The sequence below is a fragment of the Lipotes vexillifer genome, unplaced genomic scaffold (genome assembly GCF_000442215.2).
Source record: "Lipotes vexillifer unplaced genomic scaffold, Lipotes_vexillifer_v1.1 scaffold1285, whole genome shotgun sequence".
Lineage (NCBI taxonomy): Eukaryota > Metazoa > Chordata > Mammalia > Artiodactyla > Lipotidae > Lipotes > Lipotes vexillifer.
The window spans coordinates 772751-792586 of record NW_006796211.1 but is presented as its reverse complement, the minus strand read 5'-3'; the positions used below and the strand labels follow the sequence as shown (position 1 = coordinate 792586).

The 19836-nt window shown below is 48.5% G+C and overlaps 2 protein-coding genes across 4 annotated transcripts in view; both read left to right on the top strand.

The window, feature by feature from the left end:
* The window catches only part of RBM18 (RNA binding motif protein 18), a 19891-nt gene extending 17607 nt beyond the window's left edge, over positions 1-2284 (top strand). The window contains exon 6 of the mRNA XM_007468363.1: positions 1736-2284. Coding sequence (XP_007468425.1) covers positions 1736-1895 — 160 coding nt within the window. The 3' untranslated portion in view covers positions 1896-2284. The remainder of the gene's footprint in view (positions 1-1735) is intronic.
* Positions 2285-14351: 12067 nt separating this feature from the next.
* The window catches only part of LHX6 (LIM homeobox 6), a 23449-nt gene continuing 17964 nt past the window's right edge, over positions 14352-19836 (top strand). The window contains exons 1-4 of one of the 3 annotated variants that reach the window (XM_007468358.1): positions 14352-14534; positions 15651-15722; positions 16114-16296; positions 16651-16772. In XM_007468358.1, the coding sequence (XP_007468420.1) occupies positions 14451-14534; positions 15651-15722; positions 16114-16296; positions 16651-16772 (461 nt within the window). In that variant the 5' untranslated portion in view covers positions 14352-14450. Of the gene's footprint in view, positions 14535-14730; positions 14853-15650; positions 15723-16113; positions 16297-16650; positions 16773-19836 lie in introns of those variants that run through there. The other 2 variants (XM_007468359.1, XM_007468360.1) reach the window with 2 other exon arrangements.

Here is a 19836-nt window from a genome sequence, read left to right as displayed (position 1 = left end):
GCACAGGCTCCGGACGCGCAGGCTCAGCAGCCATGGCTCACGGGCCTAGCCACTCCGTGGCATGTGGGATCTTCCCAGACCGGGGCATGAGCCCATGTCCCCTGCATCGGCAGGTGGACTCTCAACCACTGCGCCACCAGGGAAGCCCAGGGTTCTTTTTTATTGCAATTTAGTTTTTTAATTTTACGTTGCCGGTGTAAAATCATGAGTATGTGCAGATGTATGCCTTTTGAGGCTCTCTAAAAGGCCATGTGCACATTCCCTCCCAAGTTTCTGTCCCAGACTGTAGACCATTGACAGCATCAGAATGGAAAATAAAGGGAGTCGTGGGCCAAAAAATACTCTGCCTAAGTGCTTTGCATTCTGGTCCAGGGATAGCAGTGACCTTGATCAGAAGGGAATTCCTCACAACTTCTGCAGTGTCTCCTCACCCCTTCTCTCTAATACATGGCTACTCAGCTCCCAACCTAATGGAGAGGAAAAAACAAGGACTTTGATGATAAACTGGGCTTGAATCCTGGCTCCACAATTTCTTAGCTGTGTGAACCTTGGGTGAATCCCTACCTCTATGCATTTGTTTATCTGTAAAATGTGGATCAAAACCCTTGCAATATTGTTGCAAGGATTAGAAACAATATAAGTAAAATGCTGGACCACTGCCTGGCTCATTGTAAGCACTCTAAATGATAGCCTAAACACACATTTGTCAGTAAACAGGGACTTTGTAGGAGTTCCAGGATTTTTTTTCCATTATTATTTAGTGATTCAGAAGGTGGTACAGTATAATATAGCTCATAGTATAGCCCTGGAGTCCAATTGTATTCAAATCTCAACTCTGCCACTCACTAGCGGTATAGCACTAGCTAAGTTAACCTTTCTATGCCTTGTTTTCTTTATCTGTAAAGTGAAGAATATAACATACGTGAATCATTTCTTCCATTTTTTCTAATTGTGGTAAAATACACATAATATAGCATTTACCATCTTAACCATTTTTAAGTGTACAGTTCAACGGTATTAATTAAATACATTCATAATCTACAACCAGCACCACCATCTGTCTCCGTAATTCTTCTCCTCTTGTAAAACTGAAGCTCTACACCCATTAAACATTAACTCCCCATTCCCACCTCCGCCAAGCGCCTGGCAACCACCATTCCACTTTGTGTCTCTGTGATTTTGACTACTCATTTAAGTACCTCATGTAAATGGAATCAAACAGTATTTAACTTTTTAACATTTGTTTAACTTAGTGTAATGTCCTCCAGGTTCATCCGCATTGTAGCATATGTATATACCATATTTTGCTTAACCATTCATACTTACATGGACACTTGGGTTGCTTCCACAGTTTATTGTGAATAATGCTACCATGAACATGAGTGTACACATCTCTTCCAGACTCTGCTTTGAATTCCTACACAAATTATTTTTGAGTGCCTACTATCTACAGACACTAAGGTGCTGATCAGTGTTGGTGTCTGAGGTTTAAATGTAGCAATATTCAAAGTACTTCTAACAGTGTCTTACAGAAAAAACTTAATAGATGGACCAGACTTGATCTCTTTCCTAAAATGAGAACGTTGTTTTTATATGTGTTTTCTATGAAATGCTTGCATGTTTGTGTTTGAGTATCTTGTTGCTACTCTGATATGCTTAAGAGGCACAAAGAAGATGAAAGACACAGGTATTCTCTGAACGTACCCACTCTGATCCTCTGCTGTCCTTTTTCCAGTGTCACTGCAAAGATAAAAGCCATTGAAGCAAAGCTGAAAATGATGGCAGAAAACCCTGATGCAGAGTATCCAGCAGCACCTGTTTATTCCTACTTCAAGCCACCAGATAAAAAAAGGACTACTCCTTATTCTAGAACAGCTTGGAAATCTCGAAGATGATGGTTATGAATTACCATAACAGCAAAAGCAAATTGGTCTCCACACCTGAAATCCTCTGCCTTTGTGCTTGTAGCTGTGAATGGTACTATCCGACAGAGCACGGTCACATGTTAGAATTTGGTAACATAACGTCTTTGGATGTTCTTATGGATGTTTCTTCCCTGGAGTATGTGTGGAATTGAGCATCATCCAGAATAAATAGGATTGTATCCAAAACTGTGATTTGAACACTGGGATGCTCTAGTTGGCTGGTTTGTTTGGATTTGTAACTCCAGAAACATTATATAGTGTGCCAGAGAGAAAGGCAAACATAAAAAATGTTACTATTTAAATCAGGAAACTTAAGTTATTAATATCCGTCTTAAAAAAAACAAACAAAACATTTTTCTGTACTCAAGTGTCTTTACAACATAAAGAAGAAGTAAAAGGGAGGGAAGTGAGAGATTTTTGAATCATGTTCAGAACTGCTGTTCCAGAATTCTCTATGGAAATCCCTCCAACTGGACTAAAAGAAAAGGTTCTTGGCAAAAAGAGCTGTTTCTTTGAGCAAATGTTGTGGTAATATGTTTAAAAATTATGCTTATTGTTTCAAAATCCCAACTAGGAAAACATGGTGTATATCTTAAAAAATGGTTTGCATTGACAAAACTGTAGAATGAAATTTAGCATTTTATACCACAACGGATATTTCTGTTTGGAAATCCAGTTTTTCTACTGGGATCATTTTTTAAGACTCTAAATAATCCTGCCTCTATAATACCAAATGTCATTATTAATATGGGACTTTAAAATTGCATTTATTGCATGAGATTGTTTTTAATAGCATGAGGATATTCTATTTGGAATTGTATCATGGTCAATCTAAATAGAAAAGCAAAATTTCTTTGAAAACTTAAACATTGCTATATTGATCTCTAACAAACATGTTATTTATTAATAATTGTGTAGAGGTCTGAGTAGAAGAAATCAAATTCTCTTATGTGGGTTGAGGTGGGGACATGCAGTGGACACAGAAAGTCAATGGAGCAGGCACTCTTCTGGCACCAAGATCGTAATGACCTCATATTTTATGTGGTTTTTAAAAAGACTGCATGACTTTAAAACGATTCTTCATTTTTAGAACCTACTTCTCCCCAGATATTTTTTGCCTCTGTGAACATTTTAAATATAACAGTAGAGAAAGAAAAAGATATCAACAGATTTGGGAGTGTGTTTCTGTCAGCAGTGTTGGTTGGTCATTTTGGTGCAAGGTTGACAGACTGTTTCATTGGGCAGCACCATTGCTTCTTTACCAGGTAAATCATTTTGTTACCCAGCGTGCCACTCTTAGTGAGTACAGACTGTTTACTGTCATTTTTCCTAGCAAGAGGAAGCTTTCATTATAGGAACTTAAGTCTTCCTATGAGCATAAATGAATTTAAGACACTTGAACCAAAACTTCAGCACAGTGAGGTTTCAGAATTCACAGAACCGGTTCAGAGAAATTCTTATCACCTTTCCCAAGGTAAAGCTTTTCAGATATCTTTAAATGTTAAATACTTGCTGCGTTTATGAGCTCAGTCTAAGATGCAAGTAACTCTCTTTCCATTTGGGGGATAGGTCAGGGAGGAAGAAGCATTATCTCCCATTTTTCTGGTGACTTCTGAGAGCATAGAATTCACCATTTTATCCTTAAGTCCTCAGAGAGTTATGGTGGAGTAGGACTTAATGCAAAATAGTCTTCTATTTTTAATAGGAACTTAGAAAATACTTAACTTTGAATTATCTAGAGTTGTTTCCTTTAGAAACCAGAGCTATTTATTTGTATTTAAAGCAATGTTTGTTATTTGTACCGATTCTTATTCCTCTGTGTGAATAAATGCAAGAGAGTGTCTGCGGTTGTGTCTTCTCTCGTCCATCTCCTGCAGTGAAGACCACGGCTCTCAGAGAGGCTTGTTTCCCCTCAGGACGTGGGCCAGTGTGTCCAGGCCGGGTGCTGTTTCTAAGTGCCTTCTCAGACCTCAGAGGCAGTTCTGTCCACCTTTTCTGCCGGCCTGCTTCTGTTAGAGATGAGTAAAGAGACTAGCTGTTCTCACTATAAATCTATTTGAAAAGAAGTTGTTAATGGAAGTCCCCTGAAGTATGATAATGTGCTTAGGCCCTCTTTCAAAGTAGGGGTTTCAAAAGAATAAATGTGTGTGTCATAAATATGCTGAAAGCGGTTTGATGAAACACTTGTAAAATATGTGTTAACTTGGTCAACTGTTATGAAGTTACCTGTACTTTAAAATTATTTATTGGTTTACTGTTTTGCTAAAATTAAGTCACAATTTTGATTTATACAAGAGTGAAGAACTGAGGGAAATATCTTCTTAATCTCAACTCCTATTTTATCAAATGCAAACTGTAACCCTACCCAGTTGATTTTCTGTAATTGGCATCTCAGTATTAGGGAAAAGAATCACATGAAAGATTTTTCAAAGCCTTTCAAAAATCAACAGCCAGGGCTTCCTTGGTGGCGCAGTGGTTGACAGTCCGCCTGCCGATGCAGGGGACATGGGTTCGTGCCCCGGTCCAGGAAGATCCCACATGCCGCAGAGCGGCTGGGCCCGTGAGCCATGGCCGCTGAGCCTGCGCATCCAGAGCCTGTGCTCCGCAACAGGAGAGGCCACAGCAGTAAGAGGCCTGTGTACCGCAAAAAAAAAAAAAAATCAACAGCCAAAGTTTTTAAAACCATGTATTCTAGAGCTGTCCCTTGTCTATTAAGGTATGTACAGTTAATTTCTAAATCACCAAGTACATCTGTGTTTTTTTAGTACTACTATATAAAATAATAGGATTAAATAAGTCTTACCTTACAAGTTAATGTTAAATATTTCCTTTATGTAATCATTATGTTCCTAAAATATGATTTGATTCCATCATGTTTATCCCTGATTTCTCTTTTTCTCTTCTGCTCCTCCTACCCAGTCCTCCAACAAATCCTGCCAAGTCTGCTTTCAAAATACATCTTGAAAAAACAAACAAAAAATCTTGAATCTAAGCGCTTTCATCACGTTTCAGCACTACCATTTTTGTTCAAACCATTGTCATCTCTTGCCTGGGCTGTTGCAGTACCTTCCTAATTATCTCCCTGCCTCCACAGTAGCCAGAGCTATCCTTTCCAAATCTGAGTGTGCCATTCCCTTCTCAAGGGCTTTCCATCACACCTAGAATAAAATCCAAAGACCTAAATCCAAAGGCCCTAAATGACCTGTCGCTGACAACCTGCCTGACCCTACAGCCTATTTATCCCTTTTGTTCACCGTGCTCCAGCCACACTGGCCTTGTTATTCTTTGAATACAGGGAGCTCCTACCACGAGGCCTTGGCATTGGCTGCTCTCAGAGCCCACACTCGCTCATTTGTTCAAGTCTCCATTCAAAGGTCAGTGTCCAAGAGGCTACTTGACCTCCCTTTCTAGAATCACAGCCCTGTCACTTCCTAATCCTTTTCTCCTTCTTTATTTTCTAAATAGCTCTTATCACTACCCAACATCATATACAAACTCATTTTCTCTTCTTTTTTTTTTTTCCGTTAGAATGTAAGTTCTATGGAAGCAGGATTCTATTCACTGCTGTGTCCCCAACATTGAAAAGAATGCTAGGTATGCATAGAGGCTTAATAAATATTTGTTGACGAAAAATCAGAATCGTGGTACTTGAGAACTGAAGGACCTTGAAAGGCCATCCCAGGTAGCCCCCTCACCGTCCAGATGGAAAAAACACAAACCCAGAGAGACAAAGTGACTTGGCCAGGATCATGTAGTTAACAGAAGAACGTTAGGTCGAATCCTAGTCCGGTGTTCGTTGCATCAGCAAACTGGCCTGTGCCTTCTTCGTACAGCCCACAGAGCTAAGAATGGGTTTTACATTTTTAAATGGTTGGGGGAAAAGTCAAGAATACTATCCTGTGACATATGAAAATTAGATGAATTTTGAATTTCAGTATCCACAAGTTGTATTGGAACATAGCCATGTCCATTCATTTACATATTGTCCATGGCTATTTTCCCACTACAGTTACAGAGTTTAGTGCAACAAAGACTGTATGGCTCGCAGAGCCTGAAATATTTACCATCTGGCCCTTCATGGAAAATATTTGCCAACCGCTGCTCTAAAGTATATTCCATTTGTGGAAATGTCTTTCTAAACCTTTGCAGTGTCAACAGTTCCGGTGTTAAAAGCAGAGAATAAAAGCAGCACAGAGGCGAGAGAATGGTGTCAGTTCCTTATCACATGTCTGGCCCCCTAACTGGCTGTCCAAGTCTAGTAGCATCACTACTGAAAAAAACTATACAAGTGCAGGCTAAATTCCCTCACTGTACAGGAGGAAACAAGACGCAAAGATCTTTGGTGTTCTAGCCCCAGCTGTGCAAGCAGGTTAGTCAGGACTCAGTTCAAGTGACAAAAACCCTACTCCAGCTACCTTCTGGTAGGAAATTTATTGGCTCAGGGAACTAAAAAGACCAGGTGTTCGAATGATGGTCAGGAATCTGTCTATCTCTTGATTGTGTTTTCCTCTGGGTTAGTTTCGTTCTCAGGCAGGCTCTCCTTAATGGTCTCTGGAGAGAGACTTGAATCCCAAGTTAAAAAAAAACAGACCTCAGAATTTCTCCCAGGACATGGGGCTGCATCTTCCTTCCTCTGCTTTCAGTCTTACTTGGCTAGGATTTCTGATTATACAGAATGGCATTTTATTTTTGATATGCCCTGTGACCTTTCTAAGGTAGAATCTAAAATTTGACCTTAAAAAACAAAATTGTTTACTTTCACTGAAAACAGGCCTCTCCCCATTAAAAAATTCTGGCCAGCGACCTCAGCAAAAGGAAAGTAGTTCATTCCTCAAACACCTACACATGGCAGGCATGGAAGGTGTAAAGATGAGGAGGCACGGTCCCTGTGTACTATCGTGTGCCTTGATAAAGGGAAGATTTGGGAGCTGCAGGAGCGCAGAAGGTGGGCACTTAACCAAGCCGGAAAGGGAGGTGAGGGCAGAGATGACTTCCCAGGGGAAGCAGCAGGTGAGCTGAGCGCTGAAGGGTGTTTAAACACTAGCCAGGCAAAAGGTTTAAGAAGAGTGTCGGAGGGAGAACAAAGCCCAATGAAGTGATCATGAGAGCTCATCTACCCACAGGATAAGCCAGGAGTATGAGGCCTTCTGCAGTGTGCCCCAATGTACATTCTCCCCCTAACCAGACAAAACTGCTTGTACACCCCAACACCATGCAACTTCCCAGTTCCCCGTGTCCTTGTACAAGATGTTCCTTCTACCTGCAAAGTCTCTTCCGTGCACCTCGACCCCATTTGTCTATCAGACACCTCCCTACCCATCCTCACACCCCCTCCAAGGCAGTTCACTGCCTTTCTGCTTCTTAAGTGCCTGGTTCTGCTTTAGGACTCATCACTCTATCTATATGGAGATTTATTTATTTATAATTTAAAAAATGATTCTCACTGAAAATAGACGAGCCTTGAGGACAAGCTGCTTCCCCGTGAACTCGGAAAGGACACCAGTCAACTCTCTTCTGTATGTGGAGTTAATCCTGGATGCTGGAAATTTTCAACTCCTTTGGTTTCAACTGCCATCCCTGCACTGATGTCTCTGAAGTTCCTTTCTCTCTTCTGAGCTAGTCCCAGCCTCTCTTCTGAGCTACAGACCTATCTGTCCAGTTCAATCCTGGGCACCTCCACCTGAATATTCCCCTGGTACCCGAACCAAAACCGAGCTCGTTACTCCCCCTTGCCGCTTCCCAACTACTACTGTGTTCCTTGTGTTTGGGAACAACATAATGTTTATTAAAAATAAATTAAAAATTAGAAACCTGTGAGTTTTCTTTGACATTTTCCTTTCACTCACCCCCCAAATCCAGTCTCCTAAATAGTCAACTTTATATATTAAGATTATATATGATGTTATATAGAATCATATATTACATCAATATTTTATATATGATCTTATGTAATATCATATACAGCTTAAATATATAAAGATTAGGAAACTGGATGTTATTGTTATATGTATAGTTATATATGTATATACTATATTGTTATATGTATAGTTATAAATGTATATCATATATGATCATATATAACATAATAAAGTGACAGATAATAATTAACTTTTCATTATATGCCCTTTTTCCATCCTTGTCCCTGAAGCTGCCTCATCACCTCTCCCTTAGATTATTGCAGTATCTTCAGGACTCAGGGAAGGACTCATCCCCTTCAAATCTATCCTCAAGCCACTGCTTAAGTCATCTTTCCAAGGCCGCAGTTTGACCATGGCCCTTCACAGTTTATATTTTGAAGTTGAAATGCCTTAGCATGCTATGCAAGACTTATCCCAGGCTAGCCTACTTTTAAGCCTCATCTACCTTCTGCTGGAAAGAGATTAATGAGAGAGATTCATTTCAAACAGTGTGGCCAGGGCAGAATTCTCTGAGGAGGGGAAATCTAGCCCCTTGAGGACACCCCAGTTAGCTAGAGCCTCCTGTGCCCCATTACACCCTCTTCTTACAATGACTATGGCACTCGGTGACTGAGTGCTTACTGGATGCCAGGCCAGTGCCAACCTCTCAACTCAGAGATTCATCTTGCTCTCTTGGAATCATCACAGCACTTGTAAATCGGTTCTCTGTTAAGGCCTATTTTGTGGTTGAGGAAACTCAGGCTCATGGAGTTTGTCACCCACCTCAGGTCCTGCAACCAGTGTGTAATAGACTCAGGTGTTAACTCAGGCGACCTGGCTCCAAACCCAGATTCCCTAACCACTGCACCATGCTGCATCTGCAGGGACAGGATGCTGCTTCCTGTAGAACTGTTGACTCGTAGACCCATAGCTTTCAAGAGGAATCCCAGCGCCTCCGCTCAGCGCTCAGCCCTCCCCGATCTGGCTCCTAGCCACCTCCCCAGCTCATCTCCCAACATTGCCCCAGCAAACCATTGACTGGGCACCCACCCTCCATCCTGATCCAACCCCTTCCAGCCCTGGCCTGCCTCAGACTTACTCATCCCTTAGGACTGCACTGAAAGGTCACCCCCTCTAGGACGACTTTTCTAAACGCTACCCCATGAGCCAATTTCAATGCCCCACCTCCTTGCTTCTCTAGCACCTATGCTCCCCACTGTGTAGCACCTGTCCTGCTACACTGCAAATACTGGCTCTCTTCTTGCCCTGTAGACGGGGCTCCTCATGGTTTACTGTTCCCTGTGCTTCGTCTGTGGAGGCTGGCACAGAGTCAGTGCCTCATAAATGTCTGCTGACTTGAATTTACACAGTGGACGTCAGAACTGAAAGAGGACTGAACGACTTTATGATCACAGCTGCTCACGTTTGCAATATACTTTGAAGTCTAAAAGCCCTTGCACACTGATTATCTCATGTACCCTCTGAGGTTATTATCCCCATAGTTTAGGAAGCTGATAAGTGACTAGTCCAAGTTCACCCAGCCAGGAAGTGACTGGGCTGGGATTTGACCTCAGGTCTATCTGACTCCAAGGCTAGTAGTCTCTCCATCACTTCCACCATCATCTGATTCAAATAACACACACACATTTTACCGATGAGGACGCCGAGGCCAGGAGAGGTCAACTGCTTGCCTAGGGTCATGTGGTCCGTACCGCATCCTGTGCTCTTTCCTCTACTCAAACAGGAAGTGCCCAGGAAGGTGACAGGTGAGGACTGGGTCCTGAGCCAGGGAGGGGAGCGCTGCCCGTGTCTTCTCCTGTCACCTCCTCCCATTTGTCACAACCTGTATGTTTAAATATTGTATTTAGTATTGACTCTGAAATGCCTTTCATCTGATGTCCCCTCGTGCTCACCAATTTAGCTGTCAGAGTAAATAAATGCGAAGTTGGGTCTCCAGCCTCCCCCAGCTCACATTACCTTCCTAGAGTTACTCCCCGGTGGGGCGGAACCGCTGCTGGGGGCGCTCGCACAGAATTCACCAGTTCCTAATGAAGCCTCTTTATAAACCCAAATCTTGGACTGTGACTCAGGTGGAGGAGGATTGCAAAACTCACCCCAGGGGATGGGATGACCACATCCTATTTAGTGACCAGGAGAAAGACTGAGGTGAGAACTAGAAGACATTATACATGCAGGGCGCTTAGGACGTTGTATATGTAGGATGCTGATGACATTATATATGTGGACTACTGATGGCGTTATACACGGAAGGTGCTTATACTGTGCCAGAAGTAGAGGCAACACTTTTAAAATATTAGTTTTTAATATACGGCTAATTGTCACCACAATCCTGAGAGGTAAGTACTGTTATTCCCTTTTTGCAAGTAAGGAAACTGAGGCTCAGAGAAGCTAAGTGACCTGCCCACAGTCTCCCATAGGAAGAACCCCAGGATTCTGATAGAATGTACTGAATTTGCTAATCCTGATTTTGCCAAGGTCACTCCTATCCGGACTCTCTTTCCTGCTGGGGTCAGGAGTTGCTGGAAGAGATTTCTCTTTCAGATCAATTTCACTTCTGTCCTCTTTGAAGTCAGGCAAGCCCTGGGTTGGAATAATGGGTCTGCAGTTATTCAGGAGAATATTTGATTCTTTGGTTGACTTATGCCCTGCCTTCCTCCATAAAAACTTTCTTTGATGTGGCACCTACTAGAATAACAACTGGAAAAGGCAGCCAGTCCATAGTAACAATGGCTAATATTTATTGGTTGCTTTCTGTGTGCTAGGCACGGTTCTGAGCCCTTCTACATGAATCATTTGCTTAATTTTCACAAGCATAAGAAGTGCACTCTGCTATCATTCCCACTTTACAGATGAGAAAACTGAGACTGAAGAGTGGCTGAATAACTTGTCCAGGGTCCTCCAGGTAGTAAGGGGCAATGTCAAGACTGGCACTATGGCAGTCCGACTCCAGGGTGTTTGTGCTTCCCTACTGAGTTTAATGCCTGTTATTCTAGTTTTGATTTTCTGAGTGCCATATCAGAATTCAGGGGCAGAAGTGCATAGTAGGTAAGAGTTTGGGTTCTGGAGTCTGAGTGCTAGAGCTTGAAATGAGGCTTCTGTAAGCTTGTTTCCTCAACTTTGAAATAAGTATGATAATATAACCTCCATGCAGAGTTATTGCAAGGGGTCAAGAGGATAATGCATGTAAAACAGTGCTTGACACATAAGTGCTCAATAAACAGTAGTTTTATTATTATTATTATTATTATTATTACCACCATCACCACTTAGGGAGCGAATCCTTCACGTTCTTTCTCATAGGACAACAACAGCTTGTTTGTCCAGCCTCTGAATCTTGGCCGTCATCTCTCTACCTGGAATACTTTCTTCTCTCCCATGAATGCATCCATATTTCATCTGCCCTTTCGTTTTAGCTCAAGCCTCCTCCGCACCTCTTGCCTGCAAAGCCAGTACCATCCTCATGGCCTCTTCTTTCCTGGAGTCCTTCTGCACTCACACATCTGACATATGTGCAGCTTCATATAATGTTCAATGACCTCCCGCTTCCCCCAGCTACCCAGAGGGGACGAGAACAAGGAGATAAAGTCACCCGACCATTATTTCCATTTTGAAGATGACAGAGCAAGCTTAGCCCGTAAATGATGAGGCCAGGAGTCATATCCAGGTCTTTAGATGGATAATATGGAAAATGTGGGGGGGGCACATGTGTGTCTGTGCGTGTGCATAGAGTGGACATGGTCATGTATGTAGCCTAGAAATCAAGAGCATAAACTCTGATGTCAGATGAATCTGGTTTTGAGTTCTTGGACCTGACAATTACTAGCCATGTGGCACCATTTTGGATGTATCACATGATCTCTCTGAACCTCAGTTTCTTCATCAGTGAAATGGGTACAAGAAGAGACACTACATCATAGGGTTATTGTGAAAAAAAAAATAAAGTCATGATTGTAAAATGTTAAGCCTGTCCTGGAGTAAGTACCAAGGAGTGGCTGCTGGGTTTATTATGTTCAAAAAAGATATTTGAGGAAGAGGATGTTGTTCGTCTGTGGTCATGTGGATGTATGAGGGTGCGTGTGTATGTGTGTGTATGTGTTTGCATATGCACCAGCTTTCACATTGCAATTGTGCTCTTAGTAGAAAAGCTTAGGGTCCAGGGGCTTCCCTGGTGGCGCAGTGGTTAAGAATCCGCCCACCAATGCGAGGGACACAGGTTCAAGCCTGGTCCAGGGAGATCCCACGTGCCACGGAGCAACTGAGCCCGTGCGCCACAACTGCTGAGCCTGCGCTCTAGAGCCCGCGAGCCACAACTGCTGAGCCCGCATGCCACAACTACCGAAGCCCGCGTGTCTAGAGCCTGTGCTCTGCAACAAGAGAAGCCACCGCAATGAGAAGTCCACGCACCACAGCGAAGAGTAGCCCCCGCTCGCCGCAACTAGAGAAAGTCCACGCGCAGCAATGAAGACCCAGTGCAGCCAAAAATAAAAAATAAAAAAGATTAGGGTCCAGGGACTTCCCTGGCAGCACAGTGGTTAAGAATCCACCTACCAATGCAGGGGACACAGGTTCGATCCCTGGCCTGGGAAGATCCCACATGCCCCAGAGCAGCTAAGCCTGTGCGCCAGAACTACTGAGCCTGTGCTCTAAAGCCCGCAAGCCACAACTATTGAGCCCTCATGCCGCAACTACCATGCCTCAGGCGTGCTTAGAGCCCATGCTCCATAACAAGAGAAGCCACCACAATGAGTAGCCCCCGCTCGCCGCAACTAGAGAAAGCTGGTGCACAGCAATGAAGACCCAATGCAGTCAAAAATAAATAAATAAAATAAATAAATTTATACATTAAAAGAAAGATTAGGGTCCGAAGAAAAACTTTTCACTCTGAATGTCTGTATCTGAGAGCAATAAATGGCTGGAAATGCAGCGGGTGGGAAATGCCATTGGCTGAGGCTGGGGCCATTTTCATGTACCTTGGTGTCTGTAAAAAAACAGATATTTGTCTCTTTCAAGGATACAGGTGTGAGTCTTTAGTATTACACTGGAGGGAAGATACCCTTGTCTGCCTGTGTCTGTTAGGATGTGCCTGTGTGTGTGTGCATGACTGAAGCCGTGACTACTGGGAATCCTGTGTCTGCAGAGGTGTGTAGGCTGTTTCTGACTATAAATGGTTACCTTGCCATCTGTAGGGATATGTGTGTATATCTGAGGGTGTCTGAGTCGAGGACACGGGGTTTTCCATGGGTTTGGAGCTCCATGGGAGTCTGTGCTCTCTTAACTATGGATGTGTGTACACATGTAAGAACAGTTGTGTGGGGTGTTTACATTTGTAAATGAGGGTAGTTAGGGAAGTGATGGTATGTGCGACTTGGTGGAGGTGGGGTGCGTAGTGTCTGTAGGGCCAGATCTAAGTGTGCATGTTTGTTTTCAGAAGATGATGTATATTTACATGTCTCCCTAAGCTCAGTCTGTGTGGGAAGGGCATTGAGGCTGTGAGTGTCCACTTGTGCATGTATGTAGTATGTTAGTGTGTGTAAGGCCTTGTCTTTGAGTTTGAGGCTTTTGTGTCTGAGTCTTTGGGGGCTGTGTCTCCTATATAAATGCCTGGGCCTCCTTGCTTTCCCCACCTCTCTCACTATCAGTAGAACCCTAGAGAAGGTGAGATGGCATTAGACTGGATAGCTCAGCAAATTCTGCAAAGAAGGGGGTGTCCCAGACAATCCCTCCCTGGAGAATTCAGGGGAGCACCCCCCCCCCAACCCAGCCCAATCCCATTTAGGATGGGATGTAGCCCAAGCCCTGAGGAACTGGTGTGCTCTTTAGTTGTTATGGAGCAGAGGCAGCTGTGCAGGTGTGTGAGTATGTGTAGATGTCTTGTGCTCCTGTAAATGATGCGAACAGGTCATCATTTGCATCAGATGTACACAAACGTAGGAGGCATGGATTGCATCAACGGAGTATAATGTGTGACTTTATATGAAACCCAGCTCGGCCCAAGATGTGACCATGGATCCCTCTTGTACCAGTAAGTGGGGCTGTACCTGAGGTCTGTGGGTGCCCCTTGAGGGAGGGGCGGTGGTGAGAGCTGGGTGCGTGTGTGCCTGAGGGTGCCTTTGTATGTCAGCGTGTCTCTGAGTCTCTCCGTCAGCAGCTCTGAGTTTCTGTGTGTCTATATGTCTGTGTGTGTCTCTGGGTCGCTGCCTCGCTGTGGCTCGCTCTCCCTTGGCGGGGAGGGGATTGGTCACGCATGACTCATCTTGAACCGAGCGGGGCTCCAGCGGCAGGGCAGCCGCCGCCGCAGCTGGAGGGGGAGGAGGACGAGGAGGAGGGAGAGGAGGAGGGAGAGGAGGAGGGGGCGGGGGCCTCTCCGAGTTTGTCGGGACCTTCTTCCGAGACCGCGGCGGAGGCAGCCAGGGAGGCCAGGGCTGCGCACCGGCGGGGGCCCGGGGCGGGGGCGGGGGCTGCGGCTGGGACCGGGCCCGGGGCGGCGGGGCCGGCGCCTCCGCTCTCCTCCAGCTCCTGCTTCAGCCTTTGCTCCCGCTGCGGCCGTGGCCCCCCTTGGCGCGGCTCTCCGCGCTGCGCGCCCGCTGAGCCCGCCGCTCCCCGGCCCATGTACTGGAAGCATGAGAACGCCGCCCCGGCGCTGCCCGAGGGCTGCCGGCTGCCGGCCGAGGGCGGCCCCGCCACCGACCAGGTGAGCGAGCGAGAGAGCGAGTGGGTGAGTTGTCCGGGCCGGGCCGGGTGGCGGGCGGCCGCAGAGCGGAGGGGTGCTGGGGTGCGCTTGGGAGTGTGTGTATGTGAGTGTGTGAGCATGCAGGAGCGCGAGGGGGGGTCGCGGAAAGCGGGAACACATTATGCAAATGTTGAAGGAATTTCTCAAAAAGCGATTTAGCAAAGACACAGGCGAATCAAGAGGAGGCGAGGCGGGTATTGTCCGTCTGAATAGGCGCTGATAGCGCCAATGCGCCGGGGGTTGTGCGGGCGCAAGGCTGAGAATCTCGGCGCGGGGCCGGTCCCGGGCGCTCCGAGGGGCTGGAGGGTGCTTTTTCCTCTTCTTGGACGTCTCCGTTTTCTCTTTTTGGTCCCGTTTCGGCCCCGATCTAGCCCCTGTTTTGCTCTGGGTTTCCCTCCGACTGGCCCGCGAAAGGCGCCTGAATCCGAGTCGGTATCGCCGCACCGATTTCGCCGCGCGCGCGGGGTGGACCGGCTGGTGCTCCCAACGCTCCCGGTTTTATTTTCCTCAAGCGCCCACCCCCCATCTCTTTCTTCTCTTTCTTTCTCTCTTTTCTCCTTTTTGCATTTTGTGTCGAGAGGAGGAGAAGGGAGCGAGGAAGGGGGTGGGTGGAGGGAGAAAAAATTCGATTTTTAATTACTACCATTAAAAAATCAAATTTGCAATTCTTTGGGCGGCCTGATGGATCTCACTGATTGACAGTTGGAATTGACACTCTGGCTACCTCTTATCTTGGGCATTCACGACAATTTCTAATTGCAGGTAGTTTGTATGTGTGCGCGTGTTTTTTTCCCCCCTCAGAGGCTTGTATTGCAAGGGAACTAAGCGATTACTTCAAGAGCCACGGGTTAAGTGCAGGGAGAGGGGGAGAGAGAGGGAAAAAATCCAATCCAAATTCAAATTGCTTCATTAGAGAGACACCGCTTTTGTGGGGAAGGGCTTTAAATGCCCACTACAAAGTTAGGACTCATTGTTCCGCGCCGGTTTATATAACAGGCGCGGGGAGGCGCTGGGCTCAGGCTGCGCGGAGCCAGTTCTGCAGCCGCCGCCGCCTGCGTTCCCTCCCCCCTCCCCCAGGTGATGGCCCAGCCAGGGTCCGGCTGCAAAGCGACCACCCGCTGCCTTGAAGGGACCGCGCCGCCCGCCATGGTGAGTTCGTTCGGCCCTGCTTTCGGTCCCCGGTCTCCCGGCGGCCGGGGCCTGGGGAGCTGACCCGGCTTTCCGGCCCCAAACAGCTGCCCGTGCGCTGGGGGACTGCCGGAGGGCGCCGCCCCTCTCTGAGCCTCGGTTTTCTGGCCGGGAATGTGAGCTTTGACCGCTCCTGGCACCGAGGAAGCGCGTGCTAAAAGTTGGAGCCGTCCTGTCCTCTCCAGTAGGCCCTTCCATTCCTGTCCTGTAGCCCGTGGCTTGTCGTTTCGGGGGCATTTCGTTGTTAGTTGGTTCGCTGAGGCCCCAGATTTGTTTCCAAGGCAGCAGCAACGCTGGGCACCTGGCTTAGCCCTCAGCTCAGAGAGCGGCTCTCCCTCTTTCCCCACTGCAGGCTCAGTCGGACGCTGAGGCCCTGGCAGGCCCTCTGGACAAGGACGAGGGTCGGGCCTCTCCCTGTACGCCCAGCACGCCATCTGTCTGCTCACCGCCCTCTGCCGCCTCCTCCGTGCCGTCTGCCGGCAAGAACATCTGCTCCAGCTGCGGCCTCGAGATCCTGGACCGATATCTGCTCAAGGTGAGACAGGGGCGGAGTGTTGCGTGTGTTGGCGGGGTGTGGGTTGCAACTCAGAGGACTGCAGGGAAACGATGCCGGCGCCAGGTCCACTAAATTCGAAACCTGGCTTATCCCTGCCTGACTGCGTGGCTTCGGGCAAATCGTAGCATCTCTCTGCGTTCCCGGGTTCCTGTCTGAAAAATGGGCAGAGTTGATTTCTACCTCCCTGAGTCTGTGTTACAGAGGAAAAGTGGGCAAGTCCCATGTACCTTCGGAGCTCTGGCGTATCTGTCTGCAAATGGGGCCGGGGAGGCTGGGGCCGGGCGTGAAAATAGGCCCGCGCTGAGCCGCCCCGCATCTCCACCCCCTCCCCAGGTCAACAACCTCATCTGGCACGTGCGGTGCCTCGAGTGCTCCGTGTGTCGCACGTCGCTGAGGCAGCAGAACAGCTGCTACATCAAGAACAAGGAAATCTTCTGCAAGATGGACTACTTCAGGTAGGCTGCGGCCGCTGGGCCGGCAACGCCGCCGCAGGCGGGCCAGCAACGCCGCCGCAGGCCGCCTTTGCGACGCGCTGTCTCTGGCTCCGGAGCCCCCGCGTCCCGAATGCTCTGGCGCGCCGCGAGGGCCCAGCCCACCGGCTCTCAGCGCCACGAACCAGGAGCTCCAGGCCGAGCGCGGGTGCCAGCACAGGTTCGGGCTGCTGATCCGCCTCCGGTTGCTGTGGCCCACTCGGGTTTGGTCGCGTCTCTGTCTTGGTCTCGGATCCTGCCCGAGTCTCAGGCTCAAGTTCCGACTTCCAGCGCGTTGGTCGAGCTCTGATGTCCCCGTCTTGCCCCGATCCGCTCGTATCCCAGCCGACCTGGCTGCATCTCCGGTGCGCTCCGGCTCTAGGTTCCAACCCTACTCCTACTCCAGCCAAGCCGGCGTCTCTCCCGGGCAGGACCCCGAGCTGGGCTCCAGACTCTTGCCCTGGCTCTGGTCTCGGCTTTTACCCCGGCTGGGTTCGAGGCAGGATTCGAGTCTGGTCCGGCCCCAAGCACTAGCCTCGCATCGGTCTCGGATCCGAACCCATATTCAAGCTCATCGATCTAACTCCCGACCTCGGTCTCCGGCTCCGCCTCAACTCAGACCCCGGCATCGCTCGAGTATAGTGTTTCGAGTCTGGGTTCTGCCTGCATCCCAGGCGCCTGTTCCAGTCCCAGCTCCGTCGTCGTTTCGGGCCCCGGCTTCAGCCTCTCTGGGGTCTAGGCTCTGACTTTGGGCCACCGGGACAGGAAGAGGGAGTCGGGCGCCGTAGCCAGGGCCCCGAGTAGGATCACCCTGGGCTGCGCTCTCTGTGCGGCGGTGCCGCGTCCCCGCCGCTCAGCTCTCAACAGCAGCCCGGCTAGTCCTCCCGCCGCTTCTCCGTCGCTTGCGCCTGGCTTCTCACCGCGCAGCTCGGGGCTGACCCGGTCACGGGGTCGAGGTTACTGTGAGGTCAGAGGAGCAGCGGCTGCCGGCCCGATCCCGGCGGGAAGCGTGAAGCAGGCCTGAAGCCCGGCCAGCGGGCCTGCAGAGTCCAAAGAGAGCAGAGTGAGATTGGTTCCTGGGCCGCACGCCTGTTCCCAAGGGCTTTCTCGGGAAGTGGAGAAAGCTACTCCCCTATAACCACCACCACCCCCTTCCCCAGTCGGCCGACATCCTTCCCATCCTTGCCTCGGGAGAGGTCATGGCTTCAGTCTTCCTGGGAGGACCCCAGCCCCAGAAAGATCCCCTGAGTCAGGGGATGCAGTAGAAGGCAGTGCCTCCCCCTTCCCCGGCATTGAGTCTCTGGGAACTTGGAAAGAGAGGACCTTGAATCTAGGAAGAATCTAGCAGCATTGGGGGCTGGGGTACTCTAAGGAAACCTTAGGAAGCCTGGTTCGAAAAACGGACTCTTCCTGGTGCATGGCTGTGAGTGGCAGTGCAGCTGGGGTGTGCATGGGGAGGGGCGGCTCTGCCAGGTGGCCTGGGACTCATGGGACTCAAGGATGCTTGTGTGTCTGTCTTGTCCGGATCTGTGCAGTGGTGCTGGGGGTATGTGTCACTGAGCAGGGTGAGGGGTATGTGGACAGCGTAGGTGTTCCTTTACAACAAGCATTTGTCTTTTAGTTTATGTGTGAGTGTAGAGAGTGTGTGGCTGTGTGAATGTCGGGACCGTGTGTGTGTGCACGTGTGCACGTGTGTGTGTGTATGTGTTGTGCAAGGTGGTCAGGACAAGTTCACATCTGGACTGGGATCTGGAGGTGAGCAGGTGAGGGTTCTGAAATCCCTTCATTCCCCATCCCACCACACAGCCCTCCTCTGAGGGGGCATTTCTGCTTACGGCCTTAACCCAGGCATTGGGGGCTCAACGGTGTGAGGTGAATGTGGATTTGTGGATGTGGGCTGTGGTGTGTGTGTGTATGTGAGAGCGGGGTTATCATTGTGTGGTGTGTAACCAGAGTGTGATGTCTCCCCTCCACTGTCCCATCTGACACTTAGCTGGCCAGAGCAGGAGAGGGAGGTTAGGGTACCTGTGTAGCCAGTGCCCTGCTCTAGGCCTGACTCCAGTTGGTAAAAAAAAAAAAAAAGAAAAGAAAAACAAGCCAGCTACTCTTTCAGGGCTCCTTGGGTTCATCAGCTATCCAGGGACATGGCTGAGGCCTGGGAAACCCAGCAGGCCTCTTCCCGTAGAGTAAGGCAGGCCTGGCCCCCTCTCCTTGCTCTCCTGGTAAGGACAGACCTGCCACCCTGTGAGCCACATGTCCTTGCTGCATCTCCAGCCCCAGCTCATGCCCAGGCTGGACCAAGCCCCCTTGGTTGATGTGCTTTCCTTCAAGGGTTAGTCAAAACTCAGTTGCTGATCTCACTGCTCAGCCCCTCACCGGCTGTGGAGTCCCCCTTCCCACTGCGGTGGGGTGGGGAATGGGATGTCCAGCTGTTGTGGAGACACAGAGACCAGGCTCCACCAGGCCAGCCCTGATCACTGTGTGACCTTGGGCAAATCCCTGCATCTTTCTGTCCTCAGTGTCCTCCTACCAGGGTTATCTCTCTGAGCTGCCAAGGAGGCCAGTGAAGGGAGGAAGGCTCAGTAGAGGCTCCCTAAAGTGTAGGTGCTATGTCACCACTGTCACCATTGGTGACAGGATTCCAGGCATAATCCCCTAATGGCATTTCCTCAGGCAATCTGGGGAGCAAGGATGGGGATGGGCCATTTCTGGGCTGCAGGTTCTGAACGCTAATCCTTTTCCAGCAGTGACAAGAGCCCCCAAAGCAAAACTAAAACAGATTTTTGGTTAAGAAAATGGAGAGAATAAAAGCTCACATTCCTTGGGATGAGAGAAGAATTGTGGCTCTTCTGATCATTTCTCCCCCAGCCAGGTCTCCCTGCAGGCATAACTCATCCCTGGCAGCCCCACCTGAAACAAAAATAATAAAACCCACAGAAAGGGAGAGAAAAAAGCAGGAGGAGTGCCAGGCAGGGACTACTGAGTGCCCGGCGTGGCAGCCCAGGCTCTGGGCGGCTGCTGTGAAGGAGGCCCTCCTGGAGAGAGCAGG